This window comes from Lepeophtheirus salmonis, chromosome Z, assembly GCF_016086655.4.
Source record: "Lepeophtheirus salmonis chromosome Z, UVic_Lsal_1.4, whole genome shotgun sequence".
Lineage (NCBI taxonomy): Eukaryota > Metazoa > Arthropoda > Copepoda > Siphonostomatoida > Caligidae > Lepeophtheirus > Lepeophtheirus salmonis.
Window position 1 is genome coordinate 14861078 of NC_092584.1, and position 20079 is coordinate 14881156.

Below are 20079 nucleotides of genomic sequence, written 5' to 3' on the forward strand. Positions count from 1 at the left end.
CAATGTACCGTCTTCTCCTCTAACATTAAAACTACCACTACCATCATCATCGTCTTGTCCCATTCACTGCTATAATAATATGAAATAAAGCCTTTGACTATTTCTACACATAGTATGTTACTGTATGTATTTATTGTAATAGTAAGAAGAAGCCAAGCTCGGTTAAATTTCCTGCTGCTATAATATTGCTATAATTAATTAATTTTATTCATTCATTCCTTATTTTTTGTTTCATAAATTGAAATTCTTTGTTTGAAAGTCGGAAATGGGGTTATTCATTTTTAAATTATATTAATATTCCATCAATTGCATCTACCATACGATTCGATACATAAATTGTATTTCAGATACTAGTATGTAGCATACATTAGAAAGGGGAACGCCTAATAATAAGGGTGAAGGTAGTTAGCTCAAAGAATCCCTCAATATTATTTAAATATATACTAGAGTAAAAAGAGAATAGGCCAGGGGAGGTTGTTGTAAATACACTTTCGGTTATTATTCTAACAGTCCATGGACAAGTTGTCCAAAGATTTATTATAATGTTTTAAATTATGATCTTGAGTTATGCATTATCTACAATTAATACTTATTATGAACTGTACATGTTTAATGTTAAGGTCTTAAAATATGAACTATTTAAAAAAATATATTATATTTCAATGACTTGGTTAGTGATTCACAACCTTTTTCAACACTGCTGACCCCTAAGCATTTTTATAATATCAAGCTACTCCCAACCCCCTTAGAATAATTAATTATTTTGTAAATTGTAGAATTTGGAGTATCTTTCCTTAGTATAGGTCGAGTTACCTTCAGTAATATAATAAAATATCAAAAAAGAATATACAATGCTTTAGTACACCAACTAATGAGCATTAGGTATGTTTCAAATGATATGGATTTAAAATTTCAGTGTATTCGTGCAGAAGCGTTCATAACGAGTAGGATGTAATTAGCCCAAAAGCATAAATATACGTACGTTCCTGGTCCAATACCAATTATCTCGACTTTTCCGAGTACATTTACATGCGAAAATAATACGTAGTTCGTAGCACTGAGACTGTCTCGAACAGTATTGATTCAAACTTTTCGGTAAAGCCTGGACTCCTCGGGACATTACATTATTGGGGATTAGATGGTTCAAAAATTATTTCCAAAGAGCAAAATATATTATTCTCTATAGAAAGAACTCATCATTCTCAAGAGGAATGAATGACTTTACATATGTATTCATATTTAAGAGGATAATATTAGGGCTTTCTAAATAGCATTTAGAAAGGTTATGTATATATATATATATAATTATTATATATTATGGTCTTTCCAAATACATCTTTCATCATAGTATATTTGAATTCTAACACGTAGTTTGATACAATTGATAATATAATCAACTTTAAAACCAGTTGTAGTTCACCATGCTGTTGAAAGTGACCACGGAAAAAGAAAGTAAAATGTTGAAAATGTACTTTACTTATCTACTTTCTCCTAACCATATGCAATCATTTTTTCTTCTTTTTCCACTAAAGTTCACATATTTAGTATATGGATATCTTCCATGGGTTAATTACTTATAGCCTATAGGCAATAAATATGGAGTTTGCAGATCTTATCAAAGTATCTCGTGTTCTCAAAGTAATTTTGCATCGACCATTTGTTTGCCCCTCAGAAATGACGTTATGTATCACGGGGCATCATTTAATCCTTTCGGATCGATTTGAGAAGGTGGAAGAACTTTGGGTAATTATTTAATTAGTTGAAGTATGTACATAAATTTAGTCAAATTCTTGACAAAAGAGCTCATATCCTAGACAGAAATCCTGTGAAAAAACGATAAGAAGTAGATCATGGATACTTTTATGGGTCTTTTGTTGTGGATAAAATAGTTTTTCAGAAAATATGCAAGTTTAGTTCATGTCCAAATATTGGTACTCAATCTACACAGAGTACAAGAATTATAATTTTTGAACTGATTAATGAAGAAAGATTTATGTAAAGCTAATTTGTTAAGTTTATTTTGCCAGCTACATTTTAACAAAATAGTCAGAATTCATTTATTTAGTTTTTACCTAGGTTATTTCCACATTTGGACAAAATACATTATTATCTGGTACATGAATGTAAAAGTAATCGAGAAATCAAACACTACAAACAAAACCCTATAAAGCTCCATGTTATATTTCTCATAATTTTTTCACATGAGTATTTGATTAGACCTCTTTTCTGAACGATTTGCTGGATTGCACTGTTCTTGTAAGTTATATCATATTTAAATACAATCCTAGATTCTCCACCGAAGCATTGACTCAATTGAAAGAAAAAATAAAAGCACCATCATAATTAAGTGTAAGGATCTCAAAATAATACAAGTTGTTATCCCAAATCAAGATGAGTTCAATGATGTTGTAGATACATTGGAAAAATTATCGGCTATAGGTATAACAAGTTCTCAGTTATTGTCATAAACTAATTAACTTTCAACTTATTTTAAACTCATATATATGTATATGTCTCTTATTAAAATGAAGATGATTTGACACGGAGTTACCCCTTCTTTTATAATCCAAATTTCAAACAAATTGAAGATGGTTGGAGCCTCTTTCAACCCGAAGAAGAGTTCTCAAAATTAGTTCATTCAAACAACAAGGAATGGAGAATTTCTTATGTTAATTCTGACTTTTCAGTGAGTCAATAAATAATTAATTATATAAATTTATAGTACATATTTGAACAAAAATACTGCATGCATCTATTTTGTTTCAAATAAGGTGAGTTAACAAAAAAAAAAAAATCTAGAAGAAAAATCTCGAGAAGAATAAATATCCAACTTTTTTTTTTTTACATCGTACATCCCATTATTTCATTAACATATTTTTTTCAATTATGAGTATTATATTAGAATTTATTGGATGAAGGAAGGTACCTCAGAATATTAATTATAGTTCAAAACCTTCATTTAATTTTTTTATGACTTCATTTGCTCCAGATATGGCCTTTCAAATATGATCTATCAATTTCCAATTGGTTCATTGGGAGGATGAATTTTTGAGGATTAATCATGATAATTTATCGAAGACTACAAATGTAATCAAGAGTCTATTTTGTACAAAAATCATTCTAGCTTGCTTTTGAGTTAATGGTTCAAAAATTTCACATTTGTAGTACTCTTTCTTGAAATACGTATCATAATTCGAAATTAATATACATATTTATAGGTTTGCAGAACTTACCCTAGAGCTGTTGTTGTTCCAGCATGTATATCAGATGGGTGTCTGCGTGCTTCCGCCCGTTATCGACAGGAGGGGAGATTTCCAACATTGAGCTATCGACATGCAAATGGAGTAATTAATTCATATAAATATAAACATCAAGATAATTTACTAAACTCAAAATCTTTTATTGTTTCAGACTTTTTTAGTAAGATGTAGTCAACCTTTATCGGGTCCGAACAATAGGCGTTGTAAGGAAGATGAAAAAATATTTGCTGTGATTTTAAACTTATCGAGGCCTCATTCATATGGTGGAAGAAAAGGCTACATAATAGATACACGAACATCTGCTGCCTCACAAAGTGCCAAATCCAAAGGAGGTGGATATGAAATTGAAACATACTACTCTAATTGGAAGCGTATCAATAAATCAATAGATAGATTTCATTATTTATTAGACTCTTATTCGAAATTAATGGATGCGATAACAGAGAAAAGTGCATCCGCTGAAAAATGGTTAAACAAACTCACTGTGTCTAGTTGGCTAACTCATGTGAAAGAAATATTGAACTGTGCTTGCCTCATTGCCCAATGTCTAGAAAAAGAAAATGCATCTGTGGTTGTTCATGGTTCTGAAGGAATGGATGTTACACTATGTGTTACATCCTTGGCGCAAATTATTTTAAATCCAGACTGCCGAACAGTTAGAGGGCAGTTTTTAATATGATTATTAAAGTTATTGCCATATAAATTAACTTTGATATTTTATTTTAGATTTGAAGCGCTTGTGGTTCGAGAGTGGATTCAAGCTGGACATCCAATATGGTCCAGAACAACGAAAGGTCCTTTTAATGACTCCTTAGCGACAAAATCAAAAAATCATGCTCCAACTTTTACAATATTTCTCGACTCTGTATGGCAAATTTATCATCAGTTTCCGTGTTCATTTGAATTTACTGAAAAATTCCTAATTTTACTAGCTGATCACGCATATTTCTCAAATTTTGGTACATTTCTAGCTGATTGCGAGTGTGAAAGGTCTATTTTAGATTTGAAAAATAAAACGGTTAGTCTTTGGTCTTATGTAAATCGACCTGAAATCATAGAAAATTACCTGAATCCTTTGTATGAACCAAATGTTGAAATAATATGGCCTTCAGTCGCACCTGTTAGCTTGGTAATAAAAATACCTTGAGTTGTGCAAGTTCCATTTTTGATTTAAAATATTTATTATATTTTTAGCTCCTTTGGCAAGATATGTACTTGAGATGGGTAATTGACCCAAAGCATGCTTTTGCAGCGAAAGAAAAAACGGCCAAAATAATCAGACAAAATATTGAGGCCAAAGTAACAGTAATGAAGCTTCGTCGTCAATTACAGGAACTTATTAAAGAAGCAAATTTGTTAGGAATTCTTAAAAATAAAGACAACCAAATTCAGAATGAAGATAATTATGACAATCAAGATCTTAATAACAAGGATGACCTCAAAACCTCAATGATAAAAAATAAGGAAGATACGGTTTTATAATAATACATACGTTTAGCAATATTAATCCTTTATATAGGAGCTTTTGTTGTTGAATTAGAGTACAACTAATTATTTTTTTTATTATTTTCAAATTGTTAGTCACTTATAGATACATCTAATATTGTAATTAATCTTGTAGATTTTAAATTAAGACTGTTTAAATAGTTTAAAAAATTAATTTTACAGAATTATATTGTTGTTTTTTTAAAGTAAACTAACTCATTGTTAAAAAAGTATTTCTCTTTATTGAACTAAAATTTGATTATAGGAGACGTGAGGACTTAGACTCAAGACCCTTTTCAATGTATTTTCTAACAATCAAGTCATTTTTTTACTGAATATATTATAAATTAATCTTTAAAAGTACTTTCTGTAGGTAAAAAATTCAATTCGAGTCAGAAAGCAAAGGTTTAACTATGATTGGTTGTGGTCATTTCTCTTGATTTATCAATAGTAATATATAAGGGGTTCAAGAAAATACCCTATACTCAAATCAACAAATAAATAACTATAGACTCGAAAAAAAATCGAAGGACACCATAAAGCTAATTTAGGTTTTGGACTTTAGAGTAGAGACTTGAAACTCAATATAAAGACTTTGGGCTCTTCTTGGACTTGCAATATAGTGAATTCCTCACACCTCATTAAATTGGAATAAAAAATAACAAATTACTTGAATATAAAGTACAAAAACACTTATATTTCAGTGTAAAACATACTTAAATAAGTCAAATCAGTTACTTATTTTCATATTTATTATTTTCAATAGAAAAAATAATCAAAATATTAAGAAAAATATTTTTGAATAACGTGGTTTCCTAACATTATTCTGATCTTCCTGGGTACTCAACACTCGAGTTTATTTAACATTATTCTGAGATCATTTTAATTGATAAGAAATTGCTGAAGAAGCTGAAGTGAAGTCCTACCTACATAAATACATCTTAATTTAATATATTGAAATAAAACGATTTCTGATGTTGTGTGTCAACATAAAAACAATCTTAAACAAAACTCAAGAAAAGGAGAAATCCCCTTTTATTACAACCCAATATTTCATTGACATATTTGAGTCATTTGTAGACTATGTATAAAAATTTGTTGGATAACTTAAGATACAAAATAATTTAAGCTATAGTTTAGAACCTTTATTTGATTTTAGAAACTTAGATTGGCCCCAATTAGATCTTTCAAATAAAATCTATATATTTATCAATATTTTATTGTGAACACCTATTTTGTCTACTTAAAGTGCAACTTGCGATGTCTCCAAAGAGTTAATAATAATAATAATAATAATTTGTTGATGAAAGTTGAAGATAATTTGTAGAAGAATACAAACGTAATTCACACACAATTTTGAGAAAGATCCTCCTAGCTTGCTTTTGTATTAACGGACCAGTAAGAAAATATAGCATTTCCTAATTTGTACCACTTTCTCGCAAGTTGTCTTAAATTAGAGTACTCAAGTCCAAGTTTTTATTATTGATATCACTGTCAAATTTAATTTACTTAAATTTGTTGAACAGACTTAAATTGTTTGTAAAAAGTTAGGATTTACTTAAAATGATTCGTATATAGTATGGTATTTCTTCCTCCAAACTTTAAATCGACAACTTGAATGTTTTGAATACTTTTTTGCTGAAGGTATTCTAAATATAACTCATATGTATTCGGAGTTGTTCCATTTGTAAGTTTTCGATGAGGATTTTGAGTAGCAAAGACACAGCATGGAGCTATAGCAAAGTTGATATTATTTTCCAGACATAAATCTACGATACTATCCGTTGCTTCATCAGGATGTAATCCTAAGATAGAAGAAACTAATGACATATGTAATGTTTTTTAAATGGATGTAATCGTTACATTACCCACTATCAATTTAACATTTCCAAGAATCCAGTCCCGATTTTTGATGAAAAAGTTCTGGTCAAACCATGTATTAAAAGACTTAGGTATTTTTCGACCTGTTTTTTTAGCAATCTTTTTTTGCCATTTTTTATAAGACTCTTCCCTATTTCTAGGATCAAATCTCGGGTCAACTACATGGGATTTGAAATCCTTTCTTACACTTAATTCGAAACTTAAATCCCCTTTTCCGCCGGCAACATCTAATATTAAGTCTTTTTTGTTGTCAAGAAAGGAATATGTTTCTTCAATCCAATTGGCAAAAATTCTAGCTCTCTTATGCTTAGATTCACTATCTATCTCTGGGACTTTCGGTGCTTTGTCCTCTTTTACTTTGGGTGGAACTGATTTAAATGTTCCTTTTATCGAGTTATCCCATCTTTGTATAAACTGATAGTCGCTTACAATAAAATAATTTTCATTCTCAAAGCTACCAGTGAATTTGATAATGTCTCCAACTCTTAGTTTCTCCTTCCCTTGGCGTACTTGAGGAAACAACGAATACGAAATAAATGATTATTCTTACATTCTAAATTTAAAAGTCTTACCTCGAGTCATAAACTCTTTAGAAGTTTCATCTTCTTTGATTAGGAAAGTAATACGATCGTTCAACGTTACTCCATTTTTAATTATAACCCCATCAAAAAATATTAATTTCTTGCTTAAAGAACGTTTATGAACCAATTGACATTCCATAACATCACAAAATGCTATCCAAGTACTGAAAGCAAATATAAATTAGAATGCTGTATATTTTAGACAAAAGTGTTCTCGCATAGAAGGAGTTATATTTAAACTAATTCTTGAGGTTCCAATATATCCTAAACAACTTTCCACTTTATTTCCATCATTATCATTGTTAATTACAAATATAATAAGTCCTTCCTCTGCTCTTGGAAATTCATCAGAACTCAAATATTCTGATTTGAGTAATTTTTTAAAATCAACTAAGGAAATATACATAGTTCTTTTTGTAATTTTTTTTTTAAGAGGATTATGGATGTAAGAAGTTGGAAATTTGTGGGTGAGAGGTGAACTAATTCGAGATTCTTCTTTTAGAACCACGTTACCAATACCAGCTATGTTTAAATGCGGATTATGTTGGCATATATCTAAGAGTTCTTTAGAAGTTGAGCGTATCTTTTTCGAACAGTATTGACTTGTATATTGAAAAAATCCTTCAAGCTCGACGTGACAAATTCCTAATAAGTCTAAGGTCTTTTTAACTTTAAATATATCTGACCCAATGGTTTTTGGAAGTAACATATTCTTAGAGCGTTTAAGATTTTGATTTTTTCTGTTCGATATTTTTTTCAAGGAATCATTTTTCTTTTTTATATAAGCAACGAAAAAGCCACCGTCATCATTAAAATGAGGCTGAAATCTCATAGTCTTTAGGAGTTGTTCCCTGATCCAGTCTTCTTTTGGAGGAAATAAATGTGGCGAAATTTGGCCATTATTATTTCCTGATAAATATTCCTTGTGGATGTTCATTTGTTTATCAAAAACATCCCAACTTACAAACCCTTGTGCATAATTTAATGCAATTGCATTTGGAGGATTTATAATGAATATATCCCCTTCAAAATCTCGTAAAAGTCTACTGATAACAGCTTCATTTTCAATTGGATTCATAGCGCAAGATGAATATACCATTATTCCCCCAGGTTTCAATAACTCAATACTTCGAGCAGCGATGCTATATTGTAAATGGTGTCTTTCATTTCCTCTAGCAGGATGCCAATTTAACCAAACATTTGGATTTTTTCTTATTGTTCCGTCACCAGAACAAGGTACATCACATACTATTCTATCAAATTGAAGAATGGATGAATCTTTCATCACAATGTCTGGGAAATATCTTCCATCTTCTGATAATGTGAGATGTGCGTTAGAGGAAGAAAACTTATGGAGATTTCCGATAAGATTCGTAACGCGTATTTTATTAAATTCATTTGCAATTAAAAACCCATCATTCCCAAGATATTCTAATGCCTGAGTTGTCTTTGATCCAGGACTAGCACACATATCCAAGACACGGTGGTGAGGTTGTATATCTAAAAAATGAACGGGCACCATACTAACTAACTCTTGTCGGTATAAATGACCCAAATCCCACTCTCGAAGTATATTCTTCTGAATTTCTGCATCGGAGTCCAAGTTCCAACGATGTATTCCTTGAATTTGCCATGCATATCCAAAAGGTTCATACCTGCAATTAAATATATTATAAGTTATACTTATGAAGTCATAAATCATTAATAAATAATGCATAAGACGAAATTGTATTACCAAGGGACTCTCTTTAGATTAGATCCAAATTTATTTTCAAAGAGTGATAATAGAAAAGACTGTGGTGACGAAGAGGTAAATCGAAAGGACAGAGGCAAAGGTTGTCGCATCGCATGGAGTGCCTCATCCCATTCCTCTTGTGGACACAGTCTTTTATAATAATACTCAAATTTTTCATTTGTCCTACGGAGCTTATAGCTATTTCCTTTCGAATTCTTTACAGTCTCCGTCGCAATATAATTTAAAAACCGACAATTCCATGGTTTTCTTAAAGTTAATAGCAGCATAGTCAAAACTGTTTATCGAGGTTGAGAGAAAAGTGTTGCTCAATAGAAACAATCATGCAACACCTAATCCCCCCCCCAAAAAAAAAAAAAAAAAAAAAGTATTAGTTATGAAAGATTGCGTCTCAAAGAGATAAGAAAAGAAAATAATGGAGAACTCATAAGTAGGGAATTTAAATTTTGAACAAAAAAATAAGGCATTAGTTAGAAATATCCAGGTTATATAATTATTATCCGTATAGATATATAGATTTATTATATGAGCTATAATCAGGCTCCATATGAGCTGTGGATAGATATGATAACTTTTTCTCTGTTCCTCAATGGGCTTTTATTTTGTCTTTTTATGGAACTGCATAGTTCCTATAGAAGTATACGATGATTTTGTAGAACATCTGGAGCAATTTATGTATTCTTGAGCACAGACTCAGAGAATAGAATACTGTTATCCTTATGTATATCGAGTGTAGAATTGAGTTGATACAAAATACTTTTATTTGATTAATAAGAACTAAATTATTTCTCTTTTCAATAGGCAAAATTGACGTCACTCGTTCTTATTAGTATGGAGCTTCTTATTCGAAAAAAACCGGCGAAGACTTAAAACGATACTACCCCCAGTTGATTCATATAATAATCTGCTTGGCTCATGGGATCCATAGCGTTGCTAAACTTGTCCGTAAATTAATATCAGAAATGAAAAAAATATTTTGGAATGTTGAAGTAAGAAAACGTAGCTTCACTGCTTCTTACTAAATTCCCTTACCCCAGCTCCAGTCGTTATACGCTTGGGAAATTTGCTAAAAACCGGAAATTACTATGTAGTAATCAGATAATATTTAAATAGCTTCCTTGAAAAATACATTCTGTCATTAAAGCCAAGGAGATTATGAATAATGAATATATATACACTTCATAATTTACAATCATTCATAATAATATCCATTGCTATGTATTGAGGTTGAACGTATTATAGCTAATCACCTACTTAGGAATAAATAGAGAATCGTGAAGGAGTAAGTAGAAGTAGGGTTTAAGGGAATTCTTTAATAAAAGATAAAATGATTACACACGTATAAAAAAGCAATAATACTAAGTACATTTATAAAAACAAGCAAAATCTAAAACTGGTATAATCATCCCCCACATCTAGTCTGAGTAACATAAATAAAATACATGACATCCATCAAATTTCCTAGGTCATCACTGGTTTAGAAGAAAAATTACCTTAACGTGTTAGCATGATTATCTTTGAACTGCTACGACATAATATCAAGCTAGATAAATTTCATTCTAAATTGAGAAAATTATTATCTAAAAATCCAACGTATTATGAATTGTAAGATATATCAAGTGTTGAAGATTTAATTTATTGCTTAGCAACATTCCCATAGTAAATTCTGATATAGGGAGAATCTTCAGTATTCTTAAGAGCCATCCATACCAAATTGCGATCAAGGCAAACAGTACAAAGTATTAAAAATTTACTAATTATCAAATAGAACTTTGAAATTTCTGGCTTGTAACAGTAGGTATTTATTTTTCAATAATTAATCATAAAATATGATAATATTTATACGTAATCAATATTACTTATGCACTACTTTAGGATTAGCAATGGCTCATAAGCTCCAAGAATTGCTGTCATTAAAACTAAATAAAGGCAAGACCAACTCCCTAAATTGTTTCAACAACGGGGGTTTAAGACGTATGTAGCTTCTCATATCAACAATATTATGTTACTACCTAAATAAAGGCTTGTACAGCTATTTTAATATTCTTAATAAGGAGTCTTATATTCGGACGGATCTATATAATTACCGATTGCTCTAAATCTCCACGATTACACATTAAAAAACTACATTAAGTCAAGAATAGCTACTTGATCGCATCCATCTAATGCCAAGTTATTTTTTTACTTTATTTACGATAATTTTTGATAACGTAATTATACTATTTTCGTTAGTCGATGCTAGAATTTAATAACAAAGAGAGTGTTTGAGCCGCTAATTTTCAATGAAAACCCTAATTTAGAAATTTTTATTGACAGAGCTCATAATTTTTATATCATTTAAGGTTCGTAATCGGTATTAAAGAGTGAGAAGCTCTTTTGACCATTGTATACTTAAACTCATAACTTAAAATACAAATAATAATAAAAAAGTCCCGACTGTTTCTGTCCATCTCTTCCCAATGCCTTCCAATATTTCTAATGAATCCCTTCACTTCAACTTCTACTCTAGCCTCTGACAAATATAATTCTATATATTCAGAGGAATCTCAAATAGTTAGTATTTAAGCCTCAAATTGCTAATTAGAGGATGAGGAAGACAGTGATTCTTTAATTCTATGCATATAATAAGTGTTTATTGAAGCAGCTGAGAGGACGTTTTTTCATTCATAATTTCCTTGATATCTTCAAGTTGGATTATTCATTATATTAAATTTTCATTTTTGACAGAAGGTTTTTTTTGCACTCCCGTAGGATATAAATTATACACAACTGTCAACATTAAAGTCGGAATCAAGGTTAATAGAAATATTTCTATTAACCTTGGTCGGAATGAAGTAAAAACATGAGGTTGAAGAGAGGAAGAAAATGGATCGGACGTCCGGAAGTAGACTTTTGAGTTCCTTTGTTATAGTAATTTCAAGAAGCGAATACTTTGGAACTTATTGGGTAATAATTCTTCTTAATCATCCATTTGATGTTATGCGTTCTTTACTATAAACTCAATTAAATATGTATTGCTTGTGAGTAATCGATCTTTGCATAATCAAAGAAAAAAATTAATATGGAAAATAGTTTATGACTATTGAGCATTCAGATTTCCCTATGTATGTAACCTTTGAAAGTGATTCGATAAACGTATGTAATAGGGTAAACTATTCGAAGATTTCGGTTTTGTGTCCATAACTTTCATCTCAATTTGTTATATTAACTACACAGCTTGGAATTTTTGAACATATAATAATTATTTTTGAAATAAGGAACATCAGGGTCGAGATAAAAGTGATTCAACTATTTATTAATGTTTTTACAATTTTTGTTTAAATTTTTGTTAATATAAAATTTACACCATCTCCATTTTCGGTCTTTTTATTTAAATATTGTTTATTTAATGAAACCCCAATACAATTGAAGCATCTTTCTTAAACTCTTGATGATGATGAGGTAGGAAGAGGACTTGAGGAAGGAAGCCGATTAAATATAGCAGGGGACTCGAGCTAAAAAATGGATTCAAGATTGAAGGAGAGTATGGGATAGAAAGAGGACTTGAGGTAGATGAAATTTATTTAGGTAGAATGCTTGAAAAGTCCTTAAATAAAATAAAATGTTTCCTCTTTTTCTCACAATTGATCAGAAAATCTATATATTTTTCTAGATCTTATTTCCTCTCTTCTGTTAAATTTAGCTTCTTCAAATAAATAATCTTCAGGAATTTCTAACGTAAATGTTCAAAGTATTATTAAACTAATTATTATAACTCATGAATTTGTCGTTCAAAAATAAAATTATCAACTTCAGTTTGTGTTTGTACAGGATCATTATGTAGTAAGTTTCATTCAAATAATTAACTAATATTCTTCGATTGACCTTTGGATATTAATTTGATTAATTCATAAAGTTGATAGAGTGTATTTGAATAATGAGTCAAATGGATTTCGAGTCGCATAAATCGAATGGTTGGATTCAGAGACTAGATCACTCAATATTATTACAAACTATAAATTAAAAATAATTTATTTTTACATGTTTAATGAAATTGTTAATGTTTATTTATTACATTAGGGACTCATAATTTAAATCTAATTTCTAGAGCAGTGGTTCTTAACCTGGGTTCGATCGAACCCCAGGGGTTCGGCAAGCCCCCATGTCCATTTACTAGCTAGACTCTAATTACAGATAAGACTATTTTAATGGTTGTTAAACAAGAAAAAAATTGATTAAGCCTCTCTCATATCGAAATGATACTTTTTATATTAAAAATGTATTTTCGAGTCTCAATATTTGTACATTTCCCCTTGTTCTTTTTCTAATGTATCGACTATCGTATAAAATAAAAAAGAAGTGAAGATAAAAAAAAGAAACAATGTCGTGACTCTACGTTAAAAATGTCAAGTGCGGCATTTTTTAGCTTTTTCCTATGAATATAGCAACAAATATTAATATTAGAAATACTTCATATCTAAATATATCATAATAAGGTATTATCTCGATCATCATGAGTGTCCTTGGCAAAATCAAAAGTTCAAATAAATTGAATTTTCATGGAGATATTACATGTTCAAATTTGTATAAATAGCTATGTAGAACAATCTTCATTCCGGTCTTAATGTATAATCTAAAATCTTTCAATCCCTTCTTACTATGTCCATTAAAAAAAAAGTGGTTTGATGAATACGCAAAATATGGATTCACGTGTATAAAGGAACGTGATGGGAGTCAGCGTCCTCAATACATAATTTGCACTGCCAAGTTGAGCAATTCTAGTCTAGTACCTGCGAAACTGAAGGAACACTCCCTAAAGCTGTATGGAGATGGGAAATAAAAGAACACAACACTTGCTAAATTCAAGGTGAAGAGATCCAAATTTGATGAAAAGGCTACTCTGCCTGTTCTCCGCTTTATACCCATGGACAACCCAATCCTCACAACATCGTACTAAGTTGCATTCCTCATCGCAAAGCAGGACAAACCACACACCATTGGTGAAACATTGAAACGCGATGAAGATGGCGAATATAAGGCTGGGAAAAGCTGCTGAAGATAAGTTACCTCAAATTCCTCTTTCAAATGACACTATCAGTAAGAGAATAAACGACAGTAGCAATAACATCTTGGCTTAAGTAGTTGCAGATTTTATTTCAAGACCTGTAAAATTCAGCCTCCAACTCGATGAGACCACTGACATTTTTAATCTAAGCCAGCTTGTCGTATTTGTGCGCTATATGAAAGATGCTGAGACTACACTCTGGTTCTGAAGCGCTGGTGAAATCCGATGAACCACACATCATTGTTACGCAATGTGTTCTGCAAATGTATTCGTTGACAGCAAAAACTTAGCCTCTAAAAGAAGTGCAAGTATTAAAAGTTGTTGTTGAATGTGTGAACTATGTGCGAAATAGTGCTATGAAGCACCGTATCTTCAAAGAGCTGTTTAAGGAAATAGGCTCGGAATTCGAGGTACTTATGTAGAGCTGAAGCAAGTCATTGCCATGCACTTAGAAGATTTTACAAAGTCTCTTGAGGGATATTTCCCCACTACAGGGTCATGGTTGAGACATCTTTTCACGTTTAGTGTTCCAACAGCAGACGTGAACGATGAATATCTCGATGAAATCATTGAACTTCAGCAGAGCCAGCTTCAACGGCAACTCTTCAGAACAACAACACTGTCAACGTTTTAGTGTCGGGAAATCGTACCATACCCTCTTATTGCAAAGAAATCCCTCGATATACTCATACCCTTAATAAAACATATATTTTTTGAGAAATCCTTTATGAGGATGGTAGACATAAAAACAAAGAAAATGAACAGACTCTGTTGTGAAAACGAAATGAGAGAGGCACTTGCCGAGGTGAAGCCATGCATTTATTTCTGAACTTCTGTCTGAAAGGGAACAGCAAAAGACACATTAATTTGCAATTAATATTCAACGATTTAGTTTATTCGTAAAATTCATGTTTTGTTGGTCTTGTTCATTGAAAATAGTGGTTCATTTTGTGTACTTATAAAATATATACATGCATTGATGAAGCTTGAAGGGTTCAGTACCTCCAATAAGGTTAAGAACCACTGTTCTAGAGCATGATTCGAATAGTTTCTTGGGGATGGATTTATAATATTTAGAGATCTTGGGTCCGAATGTGCAGCTATTTTAAAATTTGTTAAGAAACTTAATACATAATCTTATACAAACCCGATTTGAAGTTGATCTGTCGATTTTTTTTCTCTATTTGAAGGGCAATTTATCATTTTTAATGATAAGTTTAATAATGTCGTTAAATTTAGTTTAGAAAACCCTTGCAATATTTACTTTGATTTTGAGTTGTATACATTAAGTCAATCCTTCATTTTTTGCACGGAAACATTTTTTTCTGATTTTAAATATTATCTCAGAATGAAAGAGTTGCTTTAAACTCCACGTGACGTTTATATAAAATTAAAACTACGCTAAATATTATTGTTTTATAATTGTACAAGATCATATTGATATGAGTCTACCAACAGGAATTTCTCATCGAAAATGATGTTTTTACAAAAACAGGTTGCGTTATTGGAGCTTGTGCTCATCCAAATAGTATTAAAACTTATTGTTCTGATATATATGGCATATGGGATATAATGTTTATTATATCACAGGATATATCATTTGTATCTTGAGTGAGGTAACGCTGTGATTTACAAGATGTATAATAGATTGTACATAATGACTAAGAACCTGCCAGTTAATTTTTTCCTTAAAATGTCATAAGTCATAACTAAACGTAATGCTGAGGTTGCGTGGTAGACCTTCAGCCACTCCAGATATTTATACAACTCATTCATTTGTGAATAAATAAATACCTGGTTGAAAAAAGAAGAATCTAATTTCCCAACATTTTTTAATAAGTCAAAAACAACTTCATATAATCAATATGTTATATCTCAATATCTTTAGATAAAAAATCCAAATAAGTAGTCTTCCTCTGTTGACCATTCTGATGCAGATGGTTCCTTCTATTAAGTAATTATTAAGCGATTGTAATGGATGCTTAGCCCATCCAAAGGTAAGTTTTTATTGATAATAATCATTTTTCTAGATTTAAAAATTATTTTTAAATATTTCAGAATTTAATGTTAGAATAATTCAAGAACTAAGGATACGGGTCTTAGAATATTTAATGACTCAAAGCAAATCCTTGAAAAGAACACATTATTTGGACCCTATCTTAGATAATTGTATATGTTTACAAAAGAGGAGTAAACATCGAAAGATATCGAGTCAGGATATACCTTGAAAATTAAGATTCAGAATTAAATATACTAAATGGATTTATTAATCCAGAGATGCATCCAGATCCTTAAACTAACTGTTGATGCAGCACCTAATATATATAAACAAAGCCTGACTACTTTCTCCTGTCCAATATGAAGGATCAATTTGTTTTCAAGTGAACAAGTGAATCCTCACTCATCGTGAACTTACTAGATGACTATACTTCAGCCATTGGGATAGCACAGGACATTTGTAACCCTCGAATCATGGGATTTAAGTGCCCATCTTGTAATATATCCTTTTCAAATAATGAACTTTTATCAATTCACTTAGAAAATGTTCATAAAGTCTTGGAAATCACGGAATCACATGAAGATAAATCTAAAAGACAAACAAAATTAGAGTTAAAAGACATTAAAATGGATGAAAAGATACAAAAATTCAAATGTAAATACTGCTCCAGTTCTTTTACACACTCTGGAAGCTTAAAGAGACACACTAGAGGTGTTCATGAGAAGATTAAAAGGTTCCAATGTAGCTACTGCCCTAGTTCTTTTACACAATCTGGAAACATGAAGAAACATATTGAAGGTGTTCATGAGAAGATTCAAAATAAAAAATTCCAGTGTATTTACTGCTCTAGTTCTTTTTCACGCTCTACAGACTTGAAGGTACATATTGAAGGTGTTCATGAGAAGATAAAAAAATTCAAATGTAGTTACTGCTCTCGTTCTTTTACACAATCTGGACATTTGAAGAGGCATATTGAAGGTGTTCATGAGAAGATAAAAGAATTCAAATGTAGTTACTGCTCAAGTTCTTTTACACAATCTGTAAGCTTGAAGAGGCATATTGAAGGTGTTCATGAGAAGATCCAAAAATTCCAATGTATTTACTGTTCTAGTTCTTTCACACAATCTGGAAGCTTGAAGAGGCATATTGAAGGTGTTCATGAGGAGATTAAAAAATTTCAATGTAGCTTCTGCTCTAGTTCTTTTATATACTCTGAAGGCTTGAAGAGGCATATTGAAGGTGTTCATGAGGACATTAAAACATTTCAATGTATCTACTGCTCTAGTTCTTTTAGACACTCTGAAGGCTTGAAAAAGCATATTAAAGGTGTTCATGAGAAGATCAAAAAATTCAAATGTAGTCACTGCTCTAGTTCTTTTACAAAATCTGGAGACTTACAGATGCATATAGAAGGTGTTCATGAAGAGATTGAAAAATTTAAATGTAGTTACTGCTCTAGTTCTTTTGCACTCTCTGAAGCCTTGAAGAAACATATTGAGGGTGTTCATGACAAGGAAAAAAAGTTTGAATGCAGTTACTGCTCTAGTTCTTTTGCACAATCTGAAGACTTGCAGATGCATATCGAAGGTGTTCATAATGAGATAAAAAAATTTAAATGTAGTTACTGTTCTAGCTCATTTGCACTCTCTGAAGGCTTGAATAGGCATATTGAAGGTGTCCATGCCACGGGGAAAAATTTCAAATGTAGTTACTGCTCCCGTTCTTTTGCGCTCTCTGAAGGCTTGAAGAGGCATATTGAAGGTGTTCATGAGAAGGAAAAAAAATTTAAGTGTATTTACCGCTCTAGTTCTTTTACACAATCTGGAAGCTTGAAGAGGCATATGGAAGGTGTTCATGAAGAGATTAAAAAAATCAAATGTAGCTACTGTTCTAGTTCTTTTACAGAATCTGGAAACTTGAAGAAGCATATTGAAGATGTTCATCAAGAAATTAAAACATTTCCATTTAGTTAACGCTCTAGCTCTATTAAAACCTATGATGGCGTGAAGATGCATATTGAAGGTGTACATGAGAAGATAAATGAATTCAAATGAAGTTACTACTCTAGTTCTTTTATGGTGGTCATTTAGATCAAGTAAAATCAAGTTCACTTTTTTTTCTTTGGATTATAACATATTTACAGTTGCACGAAATACAAGAGCTGTATTAAAGTTTTCAATGCCAGAATATTCATATCTTTGTCTGCCTATCTAAGCCCAGCAGCCAAGTAAAATCTTTGTCACCTTTATCTTGGAAATATAATTGTTATATGTTCAAATTTCTTAGATCAAAAATGACTGTTTTTTGTTCCAACATTATACATTCATACAAATAAATTTTGCTTTACTAATATAGATATATGATTTAAAAAAAATAAAAATGGGATGGGGCTCAAGCCCCTTTCCCCTTATAAAGGAGCTAGCAACACCATTGTATAAACTCATGTATTTAACTCAACTTATACAAGTTTGAACCAAAATGTAACGCCTTCTTATAATCTTAACATGACTTGAGGTGAATGGTAGTCGGAAAATTAGGAATGAATTCTGAAGTCTCCAGTAATCATAATCATTCTTGCTCTGATGCGAATTGTGTCTTTAAAATTTAATCAATGCAAATTATAGGTCAACCCGTCCCAAATTTGTATCTTGGACTGGTTACTGGGATGTGATATGTTAATATGATCTTCTGTTTTTGTAGTCATAAAAAAGTTCTCTTTAAAAAGTTTCAGTCATCATAAGCAGTTTTTGTTACCTCTGACATTTGAAAATGGAGTTCTCTATTTTTAAATGGATTAAAAGGTTAGAATTTTAAATTTGTGATCCAGAATTTCCAAACTTTATTCAACTTATACAGAAGAATATAATCCTTATTTTTCATTTTGAAGAAATATGAATTGTAGCTTAAACAACTACTTTGTGTGCTCAAACGCTAAAAAACACTGTACTGACGTCTAAATCGAATAAAATTAGTATCAGATGTCACTTAAAATTTTTATTGCGAGTGGGTGAAAGAATAGAAGTTTCTTAATCTGGAGATCAAAATCAAATGTCATAGAGTTGGACAACCGATTATAAGGGGAACTTTTTATGAAATAAAAGAAGAAGTTTAAAATAAATTTAATAGAAAAATGATTCAATATTACATCTATTCAAATACCATAATGAGTAATATCGGTTATGTATATTTGTGTATTTATAGCCGACAATAAATTCATTTCCAGATGGTCCAGATTAATTATGGGTAAAAGTGTACTATGTACATAGATAGGCTGTCAGAAACCCATTTCCTACGTAAAATAAAATAAGTTCTGACATATCTATTAGCTTTTACTTATCTTTTAAAAGAATCCGTATTTATCATAGAAAGTCAATTGCTCAATATTTACATTTTCATAAAATATAAAACTTAGTGCATGATTCGGAAATATGTATTAGTTTATACATATTGATGTTGACTTATATATTTAACTCTCAATGTGCTGATCATATTAAAATCTCCAAATACATCTGCCTTCAGTCTATGGAATCCTCCTTCTAGTTTGGAAAGAGACTTAGAATTATGTCTGAATTATTTGTAAAGCTGGCTGGCTGATAAATATTCCGTGATATATGAAGTGAAGTATTTTCTAGGATATATCTAGAATTATTGTTTCCTTTATTTTAAGTATTAACTTATTGTATCAAACATTTGTGGATGTTACAAATCGTACGAAAGATTCTATTAAATTCAATTCAATTCTAAAAATTCCTTCAACTCTTAAATAAGTTAAGAAAAAAAAATAAGTCCTTAAAATGATCATACAGTGCAAATAAGACTTTTTCTGTCATGCTCATATTTTGAGTTCAATGATACTGGGGATCACAAAATTATTGCCGATGAAATGAAGTCAAGAATATAATTTAAGCAGAGAATCCAAAACGGATCTCAGTTTTATTTGGGTTTCAAAAAAATTTAAGATTATATTACTTCGTGAATTTTATCGTTGAGTCATTTTTTTACCATTAATACCGTCAACAAATTGAAATACGATAAATAAAACTGATGTAAAAGAGTTTTTTATGATTATAAAAATG

General features: G+C 30.7%; 4 protein-coding genes and 1 long non-coding RNA gene across 8 annotated transcripts in view; 2 read left to right on the top strand and 3 right to left on the bottom strand.

Moving 5' to 3' along the window:
* Positions 1-4975, top strand: part of LOC121130157 (myotubularin-related protein 9) — a 29835-nt gene extending 24860 nt beyond the window's left edge. For 2 of the 4 annotated variants that reach the window (XM_071893749.1, XM_040725895.2), the window contains exons 2-8: positions 1533-1743; positions 2289-2439; positions 2532-2686; positions 3219-3344; positions 3412-3923; positions 3987-4389; positions 4455-4975. In XM_071893749.1, the coding sequence (XP_071749850.1) occupies positions 1597-1743; positions 2289-2439; positions 2532-2686; positions 3219-3344; positions 3412-3923; positions 3987-4389; positions 4455-4742 (1782 nt within the window). In that variant the 5' untranslated portion in view covers positions 1533-1596 and the 3' untranslated portion in view covers positions 4743-4975. Of the gene's footprint in view, positions 1-1317; positions 1469-1532; positions 1744-2288; positions 2440-2531; positions 2687-3218; positions 3345-3411; positions 3924-3986; positions 4390-4454 lie in introns of those variants that run through there. The other 2 variants (XM_040725894.2, XM_040725892.2) reach the window with 2 other exon arrangements.
* Positions 4976-5422: 447 nt separating this feature from the next.
* Positions 5423-7346, bottom strand: LOC121130159 (uncharacterized). Its single transcript, XM_040725897.2, has 3 exons — positions 7199-7346; positions 6614-7135; positions 5423-6550 (listed from the first exon to the last, which is right to left on the bottom strand). The coding sequence occupies exons 1-3, from the start codon at positions 7344-7346 to the stop codon at positions 6300-6302; spliced, it is 921 nt and encodes a 306-aa protein (XP_040581831.1). The 3' UTR covers positions 5423-6299.
* Positions 7347-7371: 25 nt separating this feature from the next.
* LOC121130158 (uncharacterized) lies at positions 7372-9353 on the bottom strand. Its single transcript, XM_040725896.2, has 2 exons — positions 8943-9353; positions 7372-8862 (listed from the first exon to the last, which is right to left on the bottom strand). Exons 1-2 carry the CDS (start codon positions 9227-9229, stop codon positions 7389-7391), a joined length of 1761 nt encoding a protein of 586 aa, XP_040581830.1. The 5' UTR covers positions 9230-9353; the 3' UTR covers positions 7372-7388.
* Positions 9354-12234: 2881 nt separating this feature from the next.
* On the bottom strand, positions 12235-15278 carry LOC121130304 (uncharacterized). The gene is made up of 2 exons (XR_005868654.2): positions 15152-15278; positions 12235-14841 (listed from the first exon to the last, which is right to left on the bottom strand). It is a non-coding gene; the product is annotated as an uncharacterized lncRNA (long non-coding RNA).
* A 73-nt stretch (positions 15279-15351) lies between these two features.
* Positions 15352-18353, top strand: LOC121130303 (uncharacterized). Its single transcript, XM_040726066.2, has 2 exons — positions 15352-16001; positions 16063-18353. Exon 2 carries the CDS (start codon positions 16477-16479, stop codon positions 17974-17976), a length of 1500 nt encoding a protein of 499 aa, XP_040582000.1. The 5' UTR covers positions 15352-16001; positions 16063-16476; the 3' UTR covers positions 17977-18353.
* Positions 18354-20079: the final 1726 nt, after the last annotated feature.

Coding starts and splice junctions, on each gene's coding strand:
- LOC121130159 (XM_040725897.2), bottom strand. CDS start 7,346: ATGGAATGTCAATTGGTTCATAAACGTTCTTTAAGCAAGAAATTAATA. Junction 7,136..7,198: donor TAAAGAGTTTATGACTCGAG/GTAAGACTTTTA, acceptor TGTTTCCTCAAG/TACGCCAAGGGAAGGAGAAA. Junction 6,551..6,613: donor AAATGTTAAATTGATAGTGG/GTAATGTAACGA, acceptor CTTCTATCTTAG/GATTACATCCTGATGAAGCA.
- LOC121130158 (XM_040725896.2), bottom strand. CDS start 9,229: ATGCTGCTATTAACTTTAAGAAAACCATGGAATTGTCGGTTTTTAAAT. Junction 8,863..8,942: donor AATCTAAAGAGAGTCCCTTG/GTAATACAATTT, acceptor ATTTAATTGCAG/GTATGAACCTTTTGGATATG.
- LOC121130303 (XM_040726066.2), top strand. CDS start 16,477: ATGGGATTTAAGTGCCCATCTTGTAATATATCCTTTTCAAATAATGAA.